The sequence below is a fragment of the Plecotus auritus genome (assembly GCF_963455305.1).
Source record: "Plecotus auritus genome assembly, chromosome: 1".
Taxonomy (NCBI): domain Eukaryota; kingdom Metazoa; phylum Chordata; class Mammalia; order Chiroptera; family Vespertilionidae; genus Plecotus; species Plecotus auritus.
In genome coordinates this window covers 57,385,799-57,411,101 of record NC_137770.1, presented here as the reverse complement: position 1 = coordinate 57,411,101, position 25,303 = coordinate 57,385,799, and the positions used below count along the sequence as shown (strand labels likewise).

Sequence of the window (25,303 nt, the reverse complement as noted above, 5' to 3'; positions counted from 1 at the left end):
AAGGGCGTTATACAGACCTCTAGAATTGTCTGCAGACCTGTGCTTTAGCTGAGAGATTTAGGACCGCTCTCAGGAATATGTGGCTATTGCTGTGGATGCAAAGGGATGGCTGCGGAGACAGTTCTGTTAGTGCTCCTGTGCCCTCCAGGCCAAACAGTGGTGATCCTGTCACCAGTGCTCACAGCGGGGGGGTGGGGTAGGGGGGGGCGGAGAAGGGGCTAGAGTAGACTGGGGCAATGTTGAAGGGGAATAGGGTGACCTGCCACACCAGAGCCCTGTTCCTGTCCCTGCCAAGTCTGCCCCTTCCGACCCTCATTTCTGTGGACCGTGGAGGACTCTGGCTGGGGTAGAAGTGCTCAGCTTTTGATTCCTCTTTCGAAGAGTCAATTCTTTCTTTTTATCTTCCCCCAGAACTCTTCATAGAAACCTGTGACTGTGACTTCACTTTTTTTTTTTTTTTTTTTTTTTAAATATATTTTATTGATTTTTTACAGAGAGGAAGAGAGAGGGACAGAGAGTCAGAAACATCGATGAGAGAGAGACATCGATCAGCTGCCTCCTGCACGCCCCCTACTGGGGATGTGCCCGCAACCCAGGTACATGCCCTTGACCAGAATCGAACCTGGGACCCTTCAGTCCGCAGGCCAACGCTCTATCCACTGAGCCAAACCGGTTAGGGCTGTGACTTCACTTTTGACTTGTCCTTCTAGACCCATCTTTTCACTGATTTCTCAATCCCTACTTATCTTTCCATTTTTCCTTTCTCCTCCTTTCCACTGTCCTCTCTCGTGCAGTTCCTTATGCATTGGCCTGGCAGAGAGGGGCTGTGGCATAAGCCAGAGCCTGGCCTCTGTCCAATCCCACTACCCACAGCCCTTAGTGACAGCCGGCATGGGGAACTTTTCTGGCTGGGACCATCTTGGGGCTCTGGCTGCTTCAGCTGGCAAGCTGCTTGGAGACCCTCACCCCCCTAGAAGCTGGGTTGAGAAGGATCTTGGTTTCTGTATTGCTTGAGCATAAGTGAGTTGAAATATTGCTCTGTAACATCATTTCTTCATTCCTTCAACATTTACTGTGCACTTACAACATGCCAATTACCGTGCTGAGTACTGGGCAGGAAGAGGTGTAAACAAGATCCAGTTTCCACAAAGAGCTCACATCCAGGTGTGCAGCCTGCTGCTTTCATAATGCACCATAACACAGTGCATAATATTAACAATATGAAAAAGACTAGGGTAGATGGAGGAAAAATGAGTCCATGGGCCACACTTCCTCTCAGAAGCTGATTCCATCTTGGGTGGTCGCCATAATGTAAATAAACATGGATGAGGCCATGCTATTTTGACTCTGTCTGAACAGCAGCCCATTTCCTTTCTCCTCAGGGCAACGTAACAAAACAACAATAATCATTAGCCTTTTTCTGCTGAGGTAGCCATGCAGCTCTTTGTAACCCATGTTGGCTTTCAGCAGCCACATTTTGACGGCGTTTTATTGAAAGCAGACCCACATTTTAGTCTTGCAAAAGTCTCCCGCGAGTAGGAGCTGCATGGAAGTACACTGGAAAGACACCCCTCATGAATGACCTCTTTTTAGAAGAATGGTTGGATGGGAGGATGCAGGGAGAAATGTGGTAAAAAGCAGTAGCCCTGCAATTAGAAGGCTAGAGGTCTAGTCCCAGCACTTCACCAATTACCCTAATGTGCCTGGGCCTCGGTTTCCTCATTTGCAAATGGGGATGATAACAGCATCCACCTTGCTGGGTCATGGTGAGAATTGGTGAGAAAATGCTTATAAAGCACTTAGAATGCAGGCACAGTGGCAGTGGTGATGATGGCCTCACTTCCTCATCTGCAGAAGGAGCGAGTGTTTGTCCAGCAACATTGAGCATCTTCCATATTGGTGCCACACTGGAGGTTGAAAATGGTCCAGCAGCTCATCATTGGGGAAGGGGACACACACACACACACACACACACACACACACACACCTCTAACAGTTGCTGGGTTCATGAGGTTGGGTGTGCAGGGCAGGAGGGTCCTGGAGAGCTTGGTCGGGAGGCAGTGTTTGATCTGGGCTTTGAAGGGTGAGTAGAAAGAGATTGTCTTTGCAGAAAAACACATCAACTTCTTCATGATCTGCCTGGACTCCCTTCTGCTGCTTCTCTACCATTAGCCCCTTACACTGGGATATTTTCAGTTCCTCAAAAATAGGCCATACCTTCTCTTGCATTCTATCCACTTTTGCACAGGCCCCATTCTTTTGGCCTGGAACTCCTTCCTCTGCTTGAGGGGGGCGGGGGTGCAGCATAGTAGACAAGCAAGGCACCAGGGTCAAACTGTGGAGTCCATCCTAGCTTTGCCACTTACCAGCCAGTGGGGCCCCTGCTGTGTTACTCAACCTCCTGGTGAGTCAATGTTCTCAGCTGCATAATGGGGGTGCAGGCTAATAATAGTGCCTACCTCAAAGGCTGGCTGTGGCGACTGATTGCCAGCGGCCCACAGTAATCGCTGAATATTAAACAGGAGCAGTTTGTGGTGAACACTCTATCCTACTTGTATTTCAGGTCTTAGCTTAGTCATCAGCTCCTCTTGGGGGTGTTTGCTACACAGGCCAACACCTAAGGCCAGGTTGAGTGCTCCCGATGGCATCTCCTCTTCCACCAAATTACCAACACCTGTCATCTCTGTGTCCCCACCGGATTGCAAACTCCGGGAGGACAGGGGACAGTTGATTGCAGGCTGCTGGGAGGGACACATGGTAGGCACTCAATAAATACTAAATGAATGACTTGGGATGAGGGTCCTGGCGACCCCCAGGGGTATGGCAGAGCCTCCTGGGGCAGCCAGAGTGGGAGTGGCTGTCAGAACATCTGAGGATGAAGGGACAGGTGGATCTTGACACCGCAGACAGCAGTGAGATCCCCGGCGTCCAGGGAGGACGCACATCGCCTTAGGGGTAGGATGCCTTTCCACTTTGGCCTTCCTCCCCCTTCGGAGAAAATGCAGCCTGACGGGTAAGGCGAGGGCTCTGGGCCGCCAACGGCTCCGCCCCCGGGCCCGGCCCCGCCCCGCCCCCCTCGCCGTTCCCGCCCCCGCCCCCGCCGCCGCCCCCGCCCCCGCCCGCCTCGCCCCAGCCGCAGTGGCTACTGGCCGGCGGCGCCCCCACGCAGGCGGGACCGCGCTCATTCCGCCGCGAGCAGCGCTGCTCGGAGCCCGCGTCTACTGCCGCTGCGGGATGCTGCGCTCGACGTCCACCGTCACTCTGCTCTCCGGCGGCGGCACCAGGACGCCCGGGACACCCAGCCGGAGGGTGAGTAGCTGGGGACGGAGCCCCGAGGTCCTGCTTCCCCGGTCCGGTCCAGCCGCCCGGCAGGAGGGGTCTGGGGAAGGGGTCGCGCGGGAGCGGGTCCCTGGCCCCGACGGCCCACCCTGGCTCAGCCTTCGGATGCTGCTCCAGATCCGGCCTTGACCCTTCATCTGGACGCCCCGGGGGCGGAAGTGTTTAGGGGACTTTCTGGAATTCCCAGAGATTTCCTCTCTTTCCTGGCTCCCCTGCCAAGCCAAGTTTACTGGCACCATTTTAAAAGCAAGGGGGACATTTCTGCAGCATCCCTACCTTGGGACTCAGAGGTAAAGAATGTCTTTGACACCCAAACTTCCCTCCTTCCAGCGATTGAAAAAGGGTCTCTGGTCCCCACTGGTGTTAGAATAACACCGCTTGCTGGTGGAGTGCGCTTAGCCAAGGTAGTCTTCACCGGAAAAAGTCGGGGCCAGCAGCTGGAGGCCCAGTTGCTTGTGACGTGGATTTATGCAAACCACTTTCTTCTTTCTGATTTAAATATGAGCACAGTGGCAGCAGAAGCGGCCCTGGTAGCCTTGGGCACCATCTCCAGGAAGGTTGCCCTTTGGAAGCGCTCTGTATCTCTGCGACCTTTTTTTTTGCATCTTTTCTTGCCTTTCCAGGTGCTCTGGGAAAGAAATGCTAGGCACATGCAGGTTGCATCTTTCTCTTCCAGATCAGCTCCTCAGAGCACAGTGCCAGGGCCTTGGCTTGAGCTTCTCAGTTCATCTATTCATCATGATATTCAGTACTTATTATTTGGTGCCTCTTTTCCATGGTTGAGACATCTCTAGTGTGTTTCCCCAGGGTTTAGCTAAATGGGTGATTAAGTCCAAGTCAGGGCCACTTTGGTATCTAATTGTGGTCAAGTCTTGTAGACATGCTTAATTGCTTTGGATATACTTCAGCTGAGTGACTAGCAGTTGCCTTATGCTGTCTTTCTTTAGCTCTGGAAGGAAGGTGTTGTGTTACTTTTGGGTGTGGACCAAGTGATGAGTTCTGGCTGTGTGTGCAGGTGTGTGAGTGTGTGTGTGCACACACCCATCTGCGCATGAATGTGCACATACACTGGACAGTTAGGATTGACACAATTCTGGTTGTTCAGTCATTAGCTTCATAAAGCATGATCCCCATTAGGTCCAAGTGGGTTTCCAACTACAGTCCTGGCCTTATTCAAGATGGGTATTTGCCTTTTTCTGTGGAAATCCTTCACAGTTGGAACACAGTTATGATTGAGAAAAAATAGAGTCACTGAAAGGCTAATCCTGAGCCAGGACAGTCATGTGTGAACCAGACTGCATGAATTACATTGTCTAAGTCCCCCTCCAGAGGTGGGAGCTGATGGGAGCAGCTGGAGTGATAATGTGGGTGGTTGCAAACGTGACAAGTACCAAGATAACCTTTCTGAAGATGTTTTCTCAAAATTTAGTTTCAAGAATTTCTTTAGTTCTACGTGTTTTGGTGTCTGGCACAGTGGACACACTATTGAGGAGACTCTGCCTTTTGAATAAGACAACCTAAATACTTTGGAGAGAAGGGGTCAGGGCCCTGAATCAAACCATGCAGTTCTGAGCATATGAGTACTTGTTTTGAGAAGATATCTAAAGGTTCTAGGATTTCCTTTATGATTTCCACCTCTGTTCATGATTTGCAAATGTCATGAGTACTGTCTGTATGTGTATGTGTGTGGGGGTGTGTGTGTGAGATGAGAGGCTGTGATCTTTTGATAGATGCTTGATTGATTTATTAAACAACATTTATAGATCTCCTCCGTGTGATTCAGGGCCAGACACTGGGGTTCACTCTCCCTGTGGAGGCAAACTGTCACAGACTCCCATCATACAGTGTGATGGTTGCCTTAGTGGGGTGGAGTGTTGATAAGTCCAGTGGAAGCTGCAAGGACAGGCTCTTCTGGAAGCATCTGAGCAAGGCCTCCCTCTGCAGGAGATATTTGAGTTTAGTCTTACAGGGTGAGTAGGAGTTTGCAGGGTCATTGACATTTTGGGGATGCTGAAAGGAGGAACTATCATTCTTCTGAATGGAACTCTTTTGACATAAACCATATAACAGTGGCATATTGGGCCTGCTTTAGAGCAAAACACTTATTATTTTTTTGAAAAACAGGAGCACACTGTCTTGAAAATAAAATTGTAGACCAAACAAGTAATCATGAAACGTGTTCCTGAAGTTGAAAGTTTTTCAATAAACTCTGCACTGTTCTGTCTTTCCTTTCTGATGTTGGACAAGTGATGGTCTTGAACAATAACGTTGGCCATTAAAATAGCATTTCTATTTTCTTGCCAAATTAGGGGCTGCAGGGGAACCAGGCTGTGTTGATGTAGACATTCAAGTCAACCAGAAATGGTGGTGACAACTGACACTGAGCAGGGAGTTCTCTGAGTCAGCTGCCAGGGGTGGTGTGGCCAGACCAGACTGTCACCAGTTATCCTTCATTGAGTGGCTGCCACCTGCAATTTATACTTCCTTCTTATCTGAAATCATCTTTCAAGGAAGAAAACAACAACTGTAGGTGGGAGAGTAATTTTTGTCAGCTGATAAACAAAGCTCTAAGAGGCATGTATGGAGGCCAACAGCAGGGGTTGTGAAATTGTTAAAACAATCTGCCTCCAAACCAGTTGTGCTCTAAAAATAGTTTTATCTATGGCAACAGCAGGAAGATAAATTGGCTGGAGAATAACCATAAACAGAAAAATGACCTTGGAGAATGGGGAAAATATTTTTAAAATACTGACATTGCTTCATGGTTTTGAAAGAAATTTTGTAAATGCAGTTAATCCCACTGAACGAGCCTTTGAAGTGAAAGGTCAGTTGTGTGGCCAGGTTGTGCGCTTTTGGGGGAAGGCACATGGTGCTTTGTGCAGCCAAATATTTTTGGTCAAGCTGTCCAGCTAGGGTGGTGTGAGACCTGTCAAGAGTGTCTTCCCGCACCATTAGGTATTATGAATATCTCCTACCGATAATAAAAGACTGTTGACTGATGTTACTGTTATCATGGCCCCTCAGTGGCATATAAAACAAAACAAAACAAAACAAAACAAAACAAAACAAAACCCTGGCCCTGGCTGGCTGGATAGTTCAGTTGGTTAGAGCATCGACCAGGTACGCCAAGGTTTCAGGTTTGATCCCCGACTAGGGAACATACAAGAATCAACCAATAAGTGCATAAATAGGTGGAACGACAAATCAATGCCCCCCCCCCGCCCCTCCCTAAAGTCAATTAACAAAACAACAACACTAAAAAAACAAATCCCAAACCCAACAAGGCCACAGGGGTAGGACTGTCTCCTAGCCTGCTCTTGCCCACACTTCTGTTTATTTGGCAGAGGCTTCCTCTGTTAAATGCCAGAATGGGCCTGCCAGTCATCACTTCCTAGCTCGTGCACCACTCTCCTGGGTCCCATTTCTGTCTGATTGGCTCAATATAAAGAATTCTCTTTAGCTGGGCAATGAATGGGCTTGATAGGTATTTACCTCATTTCCCTTTCCTTTTCACAGAAACACTGTGTGCATAACCTTTGTATTGTCCCACAGGCTCTGAGGAAGGGACATAGGGTGTTGTGGGACCTCAGGGTCTAGGGAGGGAAGTTGGCTGCAGCATCCAGCAGGGAGGGCATGGGCAGGGGGCTTGCTGGCCCTTTACTAGGGCCCTCCTGAGCCAGACCCTGACAGGACAAGTTACAAGGCTTGGGAACCCTGGCATCCTTGGGGCTTAGCCCAAAAGCCTCTGCCACTAAAAGTTGACAGTCATATCTCAGGAAAGAAAGAAGGAAAGAAAGAAAGAAAGAAAGAAAGAAAGAAAGAAAGAAAGGAAGGAAGGAAGGAAGGAAGGAAGGAAGGAAGGAAGGAAGGAAGGAAGGAAGGAAGGAAGGAAGGAAGGAAAGGAAAGGAAAGAAAGAAATGTCCCAGCTTCTCTGGTTTGTTTTGGTTCACCTATCTTGCTGTGTCAGGTGTAGGATGAGTCCTCAGGACTATTAAGGAAACTTGAGACCTGGAAGCTTCTAGTCACTTGGGAAACCCTTTGAAGTCAGTCAGCTTCAAAAATTGTCTAATTGAGTTCAGGGAGCTGTGGATCCAGTGCTAGCTAACTAGAGACCATGTTGAAATGTTTCGATCTAAAATGCTTTCAGCGTTGGTCTGCGGACCTAAAGGTCCCTAGGTTCCATTGGTTGCAGGCTCCTCCCCGGCCCAGGCCCTGGTTGAGGCGTGTGCAGGAGGCAACCAACCGATGTATTTCTCTCATATCGATATTTCTCTCTGTCTTTCCCTCTCACTTCCACTCTCTCTGAAAATCAATGGAAAAATATCCTAGGGTGAGGGTTAAAAAAAAAAAAATGCTTTCAGTGATTCTGTGTGTCATGGTCTTAGAGAGCTTCCTGTGGCGATCCCTCTCAGGCTAAAACAATTCTAGTATTGCCCAATACACTGAAGAGTAACACAGTGGTATTTACTGCTTTTCCCTCTTTAGATGAGAGATATTCCCTAAATGTCAATCACATTGTTGACTCTTACTTGTTCCTTAAGGCCAGAGTGAAATGCAAAATTTAGTCACCTGAGTCCTGCTTCAAGAGCCCTCTCATTTTGTGGAAATGGCAGACACTCTTGGGACAGTGTTCTAGAAGGTTCCCTTTGCCAGAGAAAGTACAGACCCCTTAGTTTAGCATCCAGGCCCCTCTGATCTGCCTTTCGTTCCCTGTCCCCGCCCTCTCCTCCCCCACCCATGTATCCTCTTCCCAGATATTCCAAACTACTCACCATTCCCCAAGCTTTCCATGCTGTTCCTTGTCTTGCTGCCATTTTTGTACCTCTCCTCTGATGAAGGGTCATCTCCTCCAGGAAGCATGCCCTGAACCCTCATCTCCTGTGTGCCCCAAGAGGCTTGTGAACGCTGTCATTGTTTGCATCACCTACCATTAACTACTTCAGGGACCCTCCCTCCCCAGGCCTGCTGTACTGGGTGCTTAAAAAGAGGCGCGTCACCAGGGTCCTAAACGAGCCACACTTAGCATTGGATTGGCAAAGGGGAAAACAGGAAGAGAAGCTTGGGAGTAAAGCCAGCCCATCAACTCTGGCTCACCTGGGCAGGATGCAGGTGACAAATGGATGGGAGTGCTGGCCCAGGTGAGGAGAGGAGTCTGACAGTTCTGGGAAGGCCTCCAATTTTGCAGTTACCTCATCCTGTTGCATAGTTGGGAGTTTCATTCCTTTGGTTAAGTCAGTGGTTCTCAACCCTGGTTGTACATAGCATCACCAAGAAGCTTAAAATATCTGTGCCCAGGCGCCACCCCAGACCTTTTAAACAAGAACTTCAGAGAGCAGAGAACAACATTTGTATTGTTCAGGAAGCTTCCCAGGTGACTTCAAGGTGCAGCCAAGGATCGCACTTCCTTCTTCCAGCTTTGCTCTTCCCTAACAGCTTTTGTGGAAGTGCAGCCACTCCTGGGACAGTGTTCTGGAAGGTCCCTTTGGCCTCTTGGAAAGGCCAGGCTGTTGGGAGGGGCAGATGGGGGTCATACACTGCAGGTCACACTGCTATCTCTCTGAGCATTCACTTACCTGCGTGCTCTCCCTGATCTTGGCGTTCGCACGTTGTGTGCTGATACAGAAGTGAGCCAGCATGACAGGGAGAGAGGTCACGTCTCCTATTTATGAATTTTTTCTGGAGCCAGCCCTGACACGGGAAAAAAGTGTTCAACTATATAGGTCAGGGGTCAGCATGCTACTATCCATGGGCCAAAGCCAGTCCTTGGCCTATTTTGTATACTTTGAGCTAAGCATGATTTTTATAGTGGCCTGGGAAACCTAAATGTTTACTCTCTGGTACTTACAGAAAAAGTTTGCCCCACCCTGATGTAGATAATCAGGCCTTCAAGTTCAGGGCCACAGCAGAGATAAGAGGCCTACTCCAGAATAGGCATGCCCTGTTCCACACTGCTCACCCTGAGCTTTCTGGAGAGTTTATGCTTGTGCTGAGTAGAGAGGGTGTGGGATCCATCCTCCCACCACAGCCACAGGGTCCACACCTTCTTTTGTTAGATGGAGCTGGGCAAGGGCCCCACAGTCACAGCGAGACCAGGGCTGAGAGAAATGTAAATGCAGTTGGCTAATTTCCTTAGGGAAATCCATGGTCATAAACGGGTTAGCAACACCTGTCACCTCTCAGGGTCATCTTCTCCACACCTTTTTATTTGAGATGGATAGTTTTCCTCAAGTAAGCCCAGGTGCCTGAAGCTGAGAGCATAATGGCATGTAGATCCCCATCTCCTACCCCTCCATCCCGTCCCCCCCCGCCCCGCCCCCAGATGGAGACCAGCCCTCTGCCTCCACAAAGGGGTCGGAAACAAGCCCCAGAGAGCATGCTTAGCTTCCAGGAACCATGAGTTGCAGACAAGGGCTTGCTTGTGTAGTTTCTTGTGGCGAAAGCTTGAATGTTTGTGTTGGTGGCTTGAATGCTGTCTACCCTTCCCTTGCACTCCTTCCCATAGGGTTTAGTTTGAAGAATGTGGGAGGCTCTCTAGGGAGTTTCAGGCATATTCTCCTTACTGTGTATTACTGTGTATTACTATTAGTTCAACCCCGAAAGAAATCCATACTGATATTTACTGAGCAAGGGTCTGTGTTGTGTTGATTCTATTTTAAGCACTGTAAGGGCTACCAATTCAATTAGGGCACAAAGCTTGCTTGATCTCTCCATTTTCCCCTTCTGTCATGTTGCAGTGTGTGGACATAACAGGAGGTACTCAATAATTGCTATCGAATCACTGAACTCAGGTTTGAACTTTAGTTCCTTCCTCCAGCCTTCCATTAGAGGCCTTGCTTCTGCAGCAGCCATTTGTAGGTTGTTAGAGGTTGGCCTCTGCCTATTTGCCCATTTTCTCTTCTACTCCAGCTTAGGCTGCTGGCCCACTTACCATTCTTAGAACAGGCCAGCTTCTGCGCCTTTGACCAGCCGGGACAAACACCTTTCATAGTAGTTGTCTGTTATTCTGACTATGAGTTGTTCAAACCTCACTGACTTGAAAAGTTCTTTCTGTACTTCTATACCCAGTACAAATGTCACCTCTAGGAGCCTTTCCATATATGCTCCTGCCTCCAGTTAAGATGATTGTTCTCCTTCCTATATTCCCATAGTAATCAAGGACACTTACAGAGGTTTAATATGTGCCAGAAACTGTTCTCAGCCCTTGACATGTACTAGCTAATTTAATCCTCACCACAGTCCTAAGAGAGTGGTTCTGCAGTATTGTTGGCTCTATTTTACAACTAAGGTAACTGAAGCTGAAGATTAAGTAGTTTTCCAAAGGTTTCAGAGCTAGTTGGTGTCGGGGCCAATATTAGAATCCAGGAAGTGGAGTTCACCAATCTATCCTGTCCCTCAGGACCTTGTGTTGGTGACACTAAGTGTTCTTGGTTGCCTTGTTTGGGTGTGCTTTTGGATTCTGAGCTCCTGGGGGCATGGCTGTTCCTTTTTCATCTTGGGACCCTCAGAGCCCTTAAAAGTATTTTACAAGTAGTGGGTGCTCAGTAACTGAGTGATCAAATACACTGAGTCCAACTTTCTGCTTTTATGCACTGGAGGGGACCCTCACATATAGGGGTGGCTGGCCCAATAACCATGGTGTTCAAAATAGGTAATTTTCAGCATTCCTCATTGTTCAGAACACAAGGCTGAGCCAGCCACTGTGGGAACCCCTGAGAATAAAGTACCCTACCTGCCTCTCAGGTAGTGCCCAGCCTGACTTGCTCTGAGTATTGTGTATCTGAGTTTCAGGAAACCATTGAGATCAGCATCACCAAATGCTGAGAGATTTGCCTTGATCTTACTCAGTGGGAGATTTCCCCACAAGTGGATTCCTGAAAACAAATGAATAAGGAGAGGTAAACCACACCAGGTCCACCTAATGGGTGCATTCAGGGGTTACTTCTCGTAATGCTTCTGTTGAGGAATTCAGTGTACCATCCAGACCACTGAGATGTTCTGTTTGCTGCTCCCGAGGCAGTCCTGGGGGTTTAGGAAAGGTTGATATCTTTCTGATACATTGCTCTCAATCTTTATTAGTGCTATCATTAATACTGTTATTATTTTAACTAGAGGCCTGATGCACGAAGATTCGTGCAAGAATGGGCCTTCCTTCCCCTGGCTGCCAGCACTGCCTTCGCTCAGGCTGGAGCTGCCTTTCCGCCTTCCCAGGCTGTCCAGAGGTCTAGAGCGGCTGGGGCAGTGCGGAAAGCCTGTGTTGTTGCCATGGCAACGGCACAAACATCCTGCCCCACCTTAGGCCGCTGGGTGCCTGCATATGCAAACTAACCTTCCATCTTTGTTGGGTTAATTTGCATACTCACTCCTGATTGGCTGGTGGGCGTTGCAAAAGTACAGTCAATTTGCATCTTACTCTTGTATTAGTGTAGATTAAAAAACTTGCAACATTGCAAACAATGCAGAAATCCCACTTTCTAGAGACTACCACTGCCATCAACCATTTGGTTGTGTTTCCTTAAAGACATTTTTTCATATAAATCTACACCAGTGATCAGAGTGTATTTAAAAAACAAAAATGTGCCCTGGCCAGGTGGCTCAGTTGGTTGGATTGTCGTCCTGTACACCAAAAGGTTGTGGGTTTGATTCCCCTGGTCAGGGCACATACCTAGGTTCCAGGTACAGTCCCTGGTTGGGGTGCATACAAGAGGCAACCGATTGAGGTTTCTCTCTCACATCGATGTTTCTTTCTCTCTCCCCCACCTTCCTCTCTCTTTAAAAATTAATAAAAAAAATCCTCAGGTGAGGATTAAACAAACAAACAAACAAACAAAAATGGGTTATTCTTAACATTTTTTCAATGCAGCTTTTTTTTTTTTTTTCCCTGACATCATATTTGGCCATCTTGTTAGGAAGGCATCTGATCCTGTTCCTGGATTTAAATTGCTCTGTATAGATAACTAGTCATCAGTGGCTCAGCCTTGATTAAAGAATGCTAGCAGGGTCCTTAGTGTTCCCATCAGAGCACCTCTAATGATAAGAGTAAACAATCCAGGGGCACTCTACAACTGCCAGATATCTTTGAGGTTCATTTTATTTTAATTCATTATCTGTCACCAGGTAAAACTGGTAGTTCAGGGAACTGCATTCTATTTACCCTGTGGCTTTGTGTACCACAGGAGACACATGGCTCAGTGAGAGCTGCAGGAAGTGTGCTGAGGAATATTGAAGTGTGGGGTGGGCAGATGAAGAATGGGCTCAAGCTGAGGAAGGGGACATCTCACCTTTGGGTGGTAGGACCCCTGGGGACCCTTCTGGGCCTTGTCTCCTCTTCAGTTTTGTAGTTTATTGCCATTATGGATTACCCATCTAGGGCAATCGACTTACCAAAAAAAAAATCACAGTTCTAATGCCCACTAGATCCATTGACCAAATTGTTACTTCCATGGTAAGCAGAGTTGTGAAACCAAGTAGGCTCATTTCATTTTGGAACTTGTGGGATGATGAGACTATGTAGGTAATAAAAATCCCTGCCCTAACCGGTTTGGCTCAGTGGATGGAGTGTCAACCTGCGGACTCAAGGGTCCCAGGTTTGATTCCGGTCAAGGGCATGCACCTTGGTTGCGGGCACATCCCCAGGAGGGGGGTGTGCAGAAGACAGCTAATCAATGTTTCTCTTCATCGATGTTTCAAACTCTCTATCCCTCTCCCTTCCTCTCTGTAAAAAATCAATAAAATATATTAAAAAATAATAATAAAAATCCCTGATGTTGATAGAGGCTTACTATATGCCAGACATCTTTCTTTTATTCACATTTTGCCCTTGAGATTCAGAGAGCTCAAATAACTGTCCCGTAGTCAACACAGATGGTAGGTATTGGAACCTGGGTGTGCATGTGTGCACCTGTGCACATGTGTGTGTGTGTGTGTGGAGGGTGGGGGGAGGATGTGGTACCAGAGAAGAGTACCTTATTTTCTCTGCAGAATTAAACTGTGGATTAGATCCAGCCTATCAGGGAAGATTATTGAGCATCACTGACTTGGATTGCCTATCTGGTGTGAGTTACCCTTTGATGTCTGTGTAAATGCCAACTGGTTTCAACCAGTTCAAGTGGCCTGAAGTAAGAGGGTTGCCTTTCTCCGGAGGGACTAAGATTCCCATCAGTGTTGCTGCCTGTCAGCTAAGAGAATTACCTGTGGTAGAGTTGGTTTCTCTTTGGCCAACATGACTGGCAGTGAGTTTTGAAGATTTGGTACACAATTTGCCACATAAAAGGCAGATAGCCTTGGGACCATTGGGGGACGAAGCTTGCCCTAAGGAGAGTAAGGATGGAGAGAGATCTCGAAATCAAATCATGTGGTTGAAAGAACTGGGATTGTTTAATCCAGAGGAAAAGGGGTTCAGAGGACAGGAGGCCTGTCTAGAGAAAGGGAATTGTATTGCAGTCCCCAAGGGCAGTGCTAGGTCTATTAGGTAAGAGTTTGGACGGAACATGGTAGTTCATTACTCGGAAGTTAGAGGTGCTGGGCAGCAAAATGGGATGCTTCGGAGGGAGGTGATGGTGTATGTGGAAGAGCTAATAAGTGTCCCAAATGCTCATGTGTAGGAAATGTTACCCCCAGACTGGGCATCCATCTGCCAGTTACATTGTTAGCTGTGGGGTTTCCTTCATAGTGTTGACCAAGCGTAAATGAATCATGATGCTTTGTTACAATTAAAAATGGCAAAGTTAAAACAGAGTGTTCCAAGGAAGAAAGAAATGTCAAGAGTTTCTGTGGTAAAAGTTGCATTCTTTTTTTTTTTTAAAATATATTTTATTGGTATTTTACAGAGAGGAAGGGAGAGGGATAGAGAGTTAGAAACATCGACGTGAGAGAAACATCGATCAGCTGCCTCCTGCACACCTCCCACTGGGGATGTGCCCGCAACCAAGGTACATGCCCTTGACCGGAATCGAACTGGGGACCCTTCAGTCCGCAGGCCGACGCTCTATCCACTGAGCCAAACCGGTTTTGGCAAAAGTTGCATTCTTGAGAAGAATCAGCCCTACATTCTTATTAGCCCCTGGATTGGTCTAAGATAATAATCTTCCAGATACCTGGTTGTCTGTATAATGAAGGTCAGGTGATCTGGACACCTGAACATTCTTTAAGTCCTACAGGTGGGTAATCACAGGGCTATCTATAGGATCTTTATATCTATATCTATATCTATATCTATATCTATATCTATATTTGTAGCTATATCTGTAGCTATATCTATATCTACATCTACATCTACATCTACAGGCATTGATGCACACCTATAAAGTTCAAAGGTTTAAGTCCTCAGGCTAGTTAAAATAAAATCAATTCCTCATGCTTCAGCCCATTTGGTCTGAACCAGTTTTGCCAGCTTGACTATACAGATTCTCTTTTAAGTCAGCTTAGCTGTACTGACTTCATCTGGTTTTCTTCACTCATTCCTCCACAGGCTGGCAGGTTGGACTTAAATGGCCTTTTCCTACCCCATCTCACCCTGGGCTTCTCGGCTGCAGGGCATTTTTGCTCAGAGACCACCCTGTGGATCAGTGCAGACCCCATGACCCTGCAAATCAGGTTGGGGGTATTTTAGTTTGCTGGGGCTGCTGTAAAAAGTACCACAAACCAGGTGACTTAAACAACAGATATGTATTGTCCCACAGTTCTGGAGCTAGAAGTCTAAAACCAAGGTGTCGGTCGGGTGGGTTCCTTCTCAGGGCTGTGAGGGAGGATCTGTCCCAGGCTCCTCTCCTCAGCATGTTTATATGGTGACCTCCCAGCTTGTGTGTCTGTCTCCACATTTCCCCTTTTCATAAGGACATCAGGCTTTTTGGATTAGGGTCCACCCTAAAGGCTTCATTTTAACTTAATACATCTGTAAGGACCCTGTTTCCAAATAGGGTCACTTCCTGAGATGCTGGGGTTAGGACTCCAACATTTGAATTTTAGGGAGATACAAATCAATCCGTAACAGGGCCAAGAAGCACTCCTGTAAGCTGAGCCCACGCGGCTGTGGGCTGGGTACTCCGGGTGCTGCTGGAACCCTCCTTGGGCTTCCCCCCACTCCCAAATATATTTCTATTGATTTCAGAGAGGAAGGGAGAGGGAGAGAGAGATAGAAACATCAATGATGAGAGAGAATCATTGATCGGCTGCCTCCTGCACGCCCTCTACAGGGGATTGAGCCCCCAACCTGGGCATGTGCCCTGACCAGGAATCGAAATGTGACCTCCTGGTTCATAGGTCGATGCTCAACCACTGAGCCACGCCAGCCGGGCTCCTTGGGCTTTTTTAATGGCAGGATCCTTTCTCCCTGGGAAATGTCACAGCAGGACCAGCCTGTGACATCAGGGTAAAACAGACATCATGTGTCATTAGTATATCCTCATTGTTTTGCAAACAACACCACCATCTGTCGCCAGAATTTTTTTTCTTCTCAAATGAAAACTTCATACCCATCTATAATAATAAAAGGGTAATATACTAATTAGACTGGACATCATTCCAGACGACCTTCCAGACAAAGCCGACCCCCTTGCACGAATTTCGTGCACTGGGCCTCTAGTTACATAATAAGTGCTCATTCTTCTCTCTTCAGCTTCTGGCATAATGGATGTCAGGTGGTTTGGACACGTGAACATTCTTTCTTAAGTTCTTTAGGCGGGTAATCAGAGGGTTATCTATAGGATCTATGTCTGTATCACCATTCTGCTTTCCGTCTCTATGAATTTGTATTATTGGCTTATTTCGCCCAGCATAATATCCTCAAGTTTACCCATGTTGTAGCATGTGTCAGAATTTTCTTCCTTTTTAAGGCTGTATAGCATTTCTTTCTCTGACATACTACATTTTATTTATCCCTCATCCATCAATGGACATTTATGTTGTTTCCACCTTTGTGTTGCTATTGTGAATGATGAAGCTATGAACATGATTGTATAAACTTAAAAAAACTTTGTGATTAAATGTACATGTTTATTGTAAAAAATTCAATATATTGTCGAGTAGAAAGCAACCTTGTACCCCAGTCATCACTGTGTGTATTTTGGCCTCTATCCCTCTAGCTGTATATGCATATAGACTATGCATGTGAAATAAGATTATTCTATATATACTATTTGCCATTAAAAAAACTGTTGGAAAACTATGAAATCACTCAGTGGTTTCCCTGCTTTGAGCAGCAGTCTGGTGCATGTCCGGTGATGGGCAGGCAAAGTCTGGTCTTCCCTCAGTACCCTGTGTGGTTGGAACGATTACCCTCATTGCAAAGTCAGGGAAATAGGCTCTGAGAAGTACAAGATTGCCCAGCTTTTTCTACCCCAAACACAGGTTCATAACTGGCCTCTCCTCTCTCTCTCCCAGGCAAATGTCTGCAGACTGCGGCTGACCGTACCTCCTGAGAGTCCCGTTTCTGAGGAAAGTGAGAAGAAGGTTGAAAGAAAAGAGCAAGTAAGGCATTTCTGAGGCAAAGCTTTGACAATTTCTACTCTTTGCACTCTTTTATGTTGGCCCCTTCCCCTCCCGTCATCTCTCTAGGCTACTCAGAGCCAAGTGTCAGCAGCCCTGCTGAAAGAAGGGCTCTCCACCTTGCACCCCGTCTGTCCTCCAGAAGCCAGACTGCTCTGACTGCTGGCTCTGCCGCCCCTGCCCCTGCCCTTGCTTCCTGATGAACACTGGCTCTGTGTTGGCTTTAGTGACAGGTGCTGTGGCAGAGAACGTGTTTTTCCTGAGAGAGCGCAGCCCGGCAGAGTCAAAGGGCCCATTGTGAGCTGCTGGTGGGGCCTGGCCTTTCTGTGCAGCTGGAGCTGGAGCCGGTTCACGCTGTGGAGAGGCCGCCTGAGAGGGGAAGCCCAGCAGGCACGGGTGTGGGGCAAGGGCAAGGGCAAGGGCACTTGGCTGCAGGTCAGAGGGAGCCGGCGTTTCTGTGCCAGCTGCTGTGCTCAGTGCTGGGCCATGGAGATAAGTCTGACCTTGTCCTTGCCTCAGGGAAACTTGCAGTGTTTCAGGCGAGACAGACATGTAAGTAAACAGTGATGATGTGATACTTCGTGTCAGCATCCGGAAGTGTAAGAAGGGCTCTGGGAACACGGGAAGGGGGTAACAGACTGCTTGGGGTGGGGGTGACATGGAAGCAGAGGCTTACAGGTACATGGCAGATCCTGCTCACCTCTAGGCCTGTGGTCCTGGGCAAGTCATTTTTCTCATTCACAAACAGTTATGGGGTACCTACTGTATTCCAGGCACTGTTCTAGACACTGTGAGCATAGTAATGAACAAAGCAGTAAACAAAAAAATGTCCATCATTCATAGAACTTAATATAAGTTCTATTGGGAGAATAACAAAAATTTAAAAATGAAGCAGCCTTTATAATTTAGAAGGTAGTAAGTGCCGATGGAGACAAATTAAGCAAGAGAAGGGGACAAGAATACCAGGGTGTGGGTAGTAGGTTTTCTTCTGCATGCATTTTATATAAGTGTAAAGTAAAACAATAAACTATGATATAATATAAATTTTATACGTGAAATCATAAGACAATACTGACTCAGAATACAAGCCGTGCTTTGGAAATAACCAATTGTGTGGTCACCTATGAAAAAAAGAAGCTTTTTCTTGTCTGGTAAATAGTTGATAGCATCCCCAAATTTACTGTAGGTCTTTGTCTCCTTCCCCTCTCTTACACCCCTCTTCTCCCCACCTGCTGCCAAGGACAAAGAGCCATCTGTGCTCATGCAAATGATGAATGACCAGGAAAGGAGGTAGGGAGGAAAGAAAATGAGGTTATGAGTAGAGCAAGGTGAGAGAATGTGAAGTTGCTTATCTGCTGGGAAAGAGAGGATGAGTCCCACTGGAAGGATCCTATAAAATAGCTGGTTCCAGGTTGGAGCAGGGAGAGTACCAGGTGAGCCTGGGATATCACCTGCTAGAAAGCAAGGGAGCACTCAAAGGCGAATGGGGTCATAGCAAAGCACCCAGGAGCTGGTGCGAAAGGGCTCTCACTGGCAAACATGGGACAATTTGGGCACCAAAGAGAATAATGACAGTAATGGGTTATGACACATTGAATGGTAAAAACAACCTTCATGAGTGTATCATAATAATCAGGGAGAGAGCGAGAAATAGGGAGAGAGCGAGAGAGAGAGAGAGATCTTTATAGAACATTAGCTAATGCATTTAGAAAATCTGTTTTGTAACTCTTAGGCTGAGTCATCAATAGACACAAAAACTAATAGGTAAGCGATTATTGTGGAACAGTATATTCACATGGTCTCACAGATTGCTTGCTGATTAAAAAGGTACAGAGGTCCCTAGCTGGTTTGGCTCGGTGGATAGAGTGTCGGCCTGCGGACTGAAGGGTCCTGGGTTTGAGTCCCGTCAAGGGCACATGCCCAGGTTGTGGGCTCAATTCCCAGTAGGAGGCAGGAGGCAGCCGATCAACGATTCTCTCTCATCATTGATGGTTCTATCTCTCTCTCCCTCTTTCTTCCTCTCTGAAATCAATCAATATATGGTCCAGTTTAGTAACCAATAGTGGGGTGGCCTGATGCTATGTGATTTCTGAGGTGGTCCCAGTAAAAAGTACTCAGTGTTACCTATGTAATATTCATGCCAAACTTGTTTAACTGAACCTAATAATAAGGAAACAGAAAAAGCCAAAACGTGGGACTATCTGCAAAACAATTGGCCAGAATCTCTTAATAAATTCAATGTTATTTAAAAAAAAAAGATGAGAATCTGTTGGAGATAAAAGGGACTTAACATCAAATATAATAGGTGAACCTTGATTAGATCCTGGATGAAAAAACTCTATAAAAGATACATTGGGATAATTAGCTCTGAACATTCTCCAAAGAAAACATTTGGGGCTAAAAGCTTGTAACCAAAAAAGCTTGTAACCAAAAGAGAGCAGGGGTGGTCTGGCTTCAGCCACTGGATCCTTGTTGGTGACCAGGACCGAGTGGGGACCTATTGTTGCTGGGAGTGTGTGTCCCCGCTCTGTCCTCTCTGACCCCTTCCTCTCTGTCCCTTTTAGAGCTGATAGATTTGTAAGAGAAATGGGCCTGGGCTATGGCCAGGGGCACATAGATAGCTTTGCACATGGGGACGTTAAAGGACCACTTAAAAAAAAAGTGGATATATATATATATATATATATATATATATATATCCCCCTACTAGGGATCATGCCCTGACTGGGAATACAACCATGACCTCCTGGTTCATAGGTTAACGCTCAACCACTGAGCCACACTGGCCGGGCTCAGAAGGAGCACTTTTTGAAAAGGGTCTCAAATGAGTGAGTGACAGGACAGGGCCTTGGTGGCTGTCCCCTTGTGCATGGTGGAGGAGGTGGGGGACTTGTTCTGTTGGAGTGACCCGTGCTGCAGGCCTGCGGGGATGTTTGTGAAGGGTTCCCGGTGCTGACACTGGGGCAGTGGGAAGCCCTGGAGGGAACATCGTCACTGCTAAAGAAGAACCAGGCATTCCCAAAGAAACAGGCACTTTTCCCCGTGTCAGGCGGGATTTGGTAACCAAGTTGTGTACTGATTTGCCTATTTGTCTTGAACAGTGCTTTTCAAACGTTTTAAAGCAATTGAACCCTCTTTGTTTCCCTTCTGATCAAAATGTTATCCCAAGCCCATCTATATAATCCAGGCAAAAGTGATGATGAAGGCCAGAGTCCTCCCAGTCTCCCGTGACCCTGCTCCTCAGGCCCCCTCCTGCCTGGGAACTCCGGAGCACCAGGCAGAAACTGCAGGCATAGATCCCGTGCCACGATGCCGCTCAGACTGGGTGGACCAGGTGTGCAGCCGGAGTGCCCGACCGTGATGCATTGGTGACTCACTGCAGAAGAACTGGGGTAGAGAGGAGGAGGTGGGGCTGGCTGTTTCCCCAGGACTGAAGTCCTTGGGTGGTGGCAGCACTCGAAGGCACTGGTGGTAAATACGAGGCTGTTCTGGGTGATTTCCTCACCAGTCCTGGCGGGGTTCCTGGTTTGAAGTCACTGGGAGCCAGAGGCAGGCACCAGCGAGGAGGCCCTGGAGGTGCCACCTCCTCTGATGTGCCTACCACGTGGCAGCCCCTCCCTGGGACATCGTATCCCACCCACCTGCAAGATGCCAGGAGTTCTGGTGAGATGACTTTGGTTTTTTGGGGGATCTGTGGTGTGCAAAGGCTGGGGACTGCAACTGGCTGAGATGTGAAGGCAGGAAGATGTAAATGGCCCAAGTGGCTTCTGATGAAGCGCAACTTCTCGGAGGATTTCCAGGGCCCTGGCTGAGCGCAGGGCTAGGCCTTATTCTTTCCACAGCCACGGAAGATGCTTAGTGTACTTTGAGGATGTGAGATGACGTGGAGTGGCTGGCCACACATAGATGCTACTGCCAGTGGGGCCGTTTTTCTGTCCACTGTTCCCACGTCACCAGAGAGAGGATTCCTCGCAGCGGATGGGTGTGGCACATGGTACATGCTGCCTACCTTCACAGTGATGTGTCTGGAGGTTCTGGGGCAGGCACCACAGAGGCAGTGTCTTTTCCTGGAGTCATGGGGCTATGGGGTAGATGTGGGAGGCTGTCTGTTCCTTTACTTTCTCTTATAGATGATGTCAGCGGCCCTGAGGCTGTTTTCTCAGGCCTCAGGTGAGCTCTCAAATACTGTCTCTGCTCCTCAGTTTCTTCACCTTTCAAGCAGGCACAATAATGTCTGGTTGTAAAGAGCAAATGAGCTAATATAGGCCAAGGGCCCACTTCAGTGTCTGGCCTATAAAACGGAGTGCAGTGGCAGTGACTGGATGCCAGATTGCTTCCCTTTGACGCCCACAACCATGATTCTTGTTCTTTGCTTTTCTCCCTTGGACCCTCCTGGAGCCGGTCCCCTTCCTGGAAGTGCCCAGCCTGCATCTCCCCTGCCCTCTTAGGCTGTGCCTGCTGCATAGCCTTGATGTCATTATGTCCTTTTCCATAAATCTGAGTATCCCTCTGCCCATACCACCAGGCCTGGCCCCTTCTTTCTGCACGACCTTACCTCTGAGAACTCATCCTTACACAGCTCAGTGCCACCTCTGGGGGGATGCCCACCAGGCCACCAGCTCTGCTCTCCTGAGCCCTGTCCTGTGGGTGGCCTCACTGGCTCTCCGTGTTCTCGACATGATGGTATTTTTATGTACAGGATACAGATATTTTAGAGTTTTACCATTATTTTTAGTATTAAAATATGAAATCTGGATTTCATATTTTTATATGAAAATATTTGCCCATAAAGTTCTGGGCTTCATTTAAATTTGAATGGAGTATAGGTACACCCATTCAAAAACTGTTCTGACCCTGACCAACAGACCAACAGGCCACCAGGGCATCTTGCATCCTGTCTTAGGTTTGTTCGGCATATGTATTTCCCTCAGAGCCATTTGGGTTTCATCTATTTCCAGGGGACTCTGCTGGAATCATCCTGGAAATGGGGCAGGGCATTATGGGGAATACAAAGACAGTGTGTTGGGGTTTGTGGGGGAGGGGGCGGGAGTGGGGGAGGCTGGTGCCAGCACCCAACTCCCTGTCCTTCACTGGAGTCCGACCCCTCCCTGTATTTCCTCCAGAGCCATCCCCTTCTCTCTCAGAGCCTGACCCTTCTCTAGGAAAATTTAGTTGTTTGGGAACCTTCTTCCCCAAACAAAATATCTGAGAGATTCAGTCTTGGGCGTAGGCCCTCTCTCAGATAAAATGGCAAATGAAGACTAAGGATAGATGAAAAAGATCATGATATCTCTTCTTTTAAATAAAATAATTATATTTTGTTGTTTAAAATAAATATCAGTATTTATCAGTATTTTGGGTTGTTTCCAGTGTGGCACCCTTGTTTGGGTAGCAGGACTCAGAGCCTGCTGGCCAGTTCCTCTCAGTCCACCTGAAACCAAGTCAGTATTATCTCCTTTTTTATTTCCTGGCTGGTCTGCCCTCACTGGACAGGTTCACTTATTACCTTCTAAACCCATGGCATCTACTTCCTCCCCAGAACCCTTGCTAAGGCCCTCGCCCAGGCCTAAGGTCTCTTCCAGCCATCTCTCAGTTTATTGATGTCTTCCTTGTCCTTCAGGCCCACTTCCCCAAGAACTCCCCTGACTGCCCGTGCTTCAGTGATTGTCTCTCTTGAACTATAGGTTCACAGGCTGCCCCTCACCTGGCACCTAGTCACCTGCTGCTAAGAACTCCCACATGTCTACACACACATTCCTGCAAAATTTGTGCACAACATATACTTATGCATATCTACACACATATAGAAATGAGGTGGTGTCTTTGTTTCTCCCTAGCGCCTAGCACCTGCCTTACTCATAGTTTGTGCTTAATGAATGGCTATTGATTATGATGATTCGGCTTTGTATTCGTTTCCTAGGTTAGCTGCCATAACAAAGGACCTCAGACTGGGTGGCTTAAATAACAAAGATTTATTGGCTCCTGGTTTTGGAGGCTCGAAGTCTGGGATAAGGTGTCACTCAGCAGGGCCATACTTTCTTTGAAGGCCCTAGGGATGAATCCTTCCTCACTGCTTCCAGCTGCTGGTCGCTTTTGGCAGTCCTTGGCTTGTGGCAGCATCCCTCCAGTCTTCACATTGTGTTTCCCTGTGTATGTGTCTCTGTACCCAATTTTTCTCCTCTTTATAAGGACACCAATCATATTGGATTAGGGCCCACTCTAATGATCTCATTTTAACTTGACCCTAGCTCCAAATAAGGCCAAATTCTGAGGTGTCTGGGATTAGGGCACTGGTATACATTTATTTGTATATCACAGTTCAACCCATAATACGTTTTCTGTAGGATATAATCACCTTAAATTGTACTAACAACTCAGATGAATTAGCCATGGACTTTTGTTTATTAAAAAATCAGTAATAATTTAGGAGAGGAAATGTTGGTTATTTTGTAGGCACACAGTTCATGTTGAGAAATTGGTAAGTGTGGAATATAATCTTTATAAAATTGTTAAACATTGAAATTAATATTTGTGGTAGATAATTTTGAAATTAAATTCCTATGATTTTCAAAGAACTTCGTGAATGCACATATCCATATTTCTAGCCAAATATATATGCAGCGAATACTTAAGTAACACACATACTCTTACACATAGAGAAGTAAGAGACAGGCACAACGCCAACTATTACAGCCTTACCATGTTGAATCAGGGTCTCACCGTATAGTTGAATTTTTGAGAATGTGATCTGAACTTTGCTGATTTTGAGTCTGTGATGGTGAAGCCTTTTGCAAATAGACAAAGTAGTTTGAAGCAGATAATATTTGCAGTAGCTCTTAGTATCCCCCCATCGTAGGTGTCCTTTAGTGATCTGTGTTTTGAAAGAATCTGTTTCTCTCTAGACCTTTGAGGACTCTAAGTGAGGGAGAGCAGATGTATGTATACGCAGGAAAAGTCGGGAGTTTTCATAGCCTAGTAAAATGTTGAAAAGGAGGCAACCCTTGCCCTTGGGTTTTATAGCCCCCTTTCCTTTAGAGCCCTGGGTGAATAAGCCCGAGTTCCTGTCTTGGTGTGACTGTTTACACAACATCACGGGCTGTTGCCATGTGAGGGAGTGTGCTGCCATGATTCAGGTGGGGGTGGGGCTGGGGCTGCCCTGCTGATAGCGTGCAGGATCTACGTGTCTCCCAGAGAGAGTGGCCGTGGGCGGATGGGAAGAGGCCCGGGTTCTAGTCCTGGCTCCCTCACCAACTGAGGTAGTGTTGGGCCAGTCAAGACATCTCTAGAGGCCTCAGTCTCCTCTTCCAGCAAATGGAAACATTCCCCTAGAACCAGTGAATATGTAGAGAAGTGCCACCAGTAAAAGTGCAGTGCAGTGGCGGTGGCTTCCATAGGTCAGGCTGGGTGAGCTGCCCAGCAGGGCCCCTGCAGCCCCACAGCTTTATCAGACGCTGAGGAGGGGCGGGTTTACAACTCCCCTGGACTCTACAACTCTTTCCATTTTTCTAACTTCTGAGACTCCGTGATTCTCTCCCAAGTCAAGTCGAGAGGTGAGTCAATTTGATGGCTGTGATGGTAACAGCAAAAAGACCCAAGGAAAGGGAGGTGGATAGATAGACAGAAGCATCCAGAGAAACATGTAGACTTGAGTAGGAATGCAGATCCTCAGAAATGTAAAGAAACCACTACCAATAACAGAATCTGTCAGTATCTACTAGTCTGCCCACTGCATCTGGTTGTTTTACATATATGTTACTCTGAATTCCTTAGAACGACCTTCTGAAATTTGTGCCATTATCTCCTTTTTACTGCTCAGGACTCTGAAACTCAGTGAAGTAAATAACTTACACATAGAGGATTTGCAGTTACAACTGGCGTCTGTGACGTGGCCCTGTTGTCATGGGAACGCCAACTTGTACACTTTCTCCTATGAGGAAAAGTCTGTTTAGGATATTTAATCAGTCAAGGTTACCTAAGGTGTCTACTGCACCATTGGGATCCAGAAAAGAAGTTCCTGATCACTCTCCCCCATGTCCTTCTTTCCCCCTCCCTACCTCCCTGGGTTGTGAGGCCTAAGCATCTGTTGTCTGCTCAGAGCTGTAAAGTAGTATCTTTAAAAGTTACCTCCTATCAGGATACTATCATTAGAACTACACTCTCTTTGGCATTTCTGGGTGGCCAGAAGTTTTTCTTTTTCTTCTCAGAGGTAAGTATTCAAAGTGGTCTTCCGCCCCCCCCCCCCCCCCTCAGCATGATTTTATTTAGGAAGGGGTCTCTATTCAGTCTGTGAGATAGTCAGAAATAAATATCTCAATAGTCAAAGTTTCCATTTCTCTGAGGAGCCTGGGCTGCCCATCCCCTCCCTATTTCTCTGATAGGCTGTGGCTCAGCTGTCATGTTCATTTGCGTCCCAAGAAGGCAAAACAATGTCAAGTGTAAGTAATGACCAGGGGCCAATAATTTGCCGAGAGGGATGCACAG

At 47.2% G+C, this 25,303-nt stretch overlaps 1 protein-coding gene across 4 annotated transcripts in view; it reads left to right on the top strand.

The window, feature by feature from the left end:
* Nucleotides 1–3,137: 3,137 nt before the first annotated feature.
* MYZAP (myocardial zonula adherens protein) overlaps nucleotides 3,138–25,303 on the top strand; it is an 88,035-nt gene continuing 65,869 nt past the window's right edge. Inside the window, exons 1-2 of one of the 4 annotated variants that reach the window (XM_080662450.1) lie at nucleotides 3,138–3,309; nucleotides 16,718–16,804. In XM_080662450.1, the coding sequence (XP_080518576.1) occupies nucleotides 3,235–3,309; nucleotides 16,718–16,804 (162 nt within the window). In that variant the 5' untranslated portion in view covers nucleotides 3,138–3,234. Of the gene's footprint in view, nucleotides 3,310–16,717; nucleotides 16,805–20,244; nucleotides 20,486–25,303 lie in introns of those variants that run through there. The other 3 variants (XM_080662447.1, XM_080662448.1, XM_080662449.1) reach the window with 3 other exon arrangements.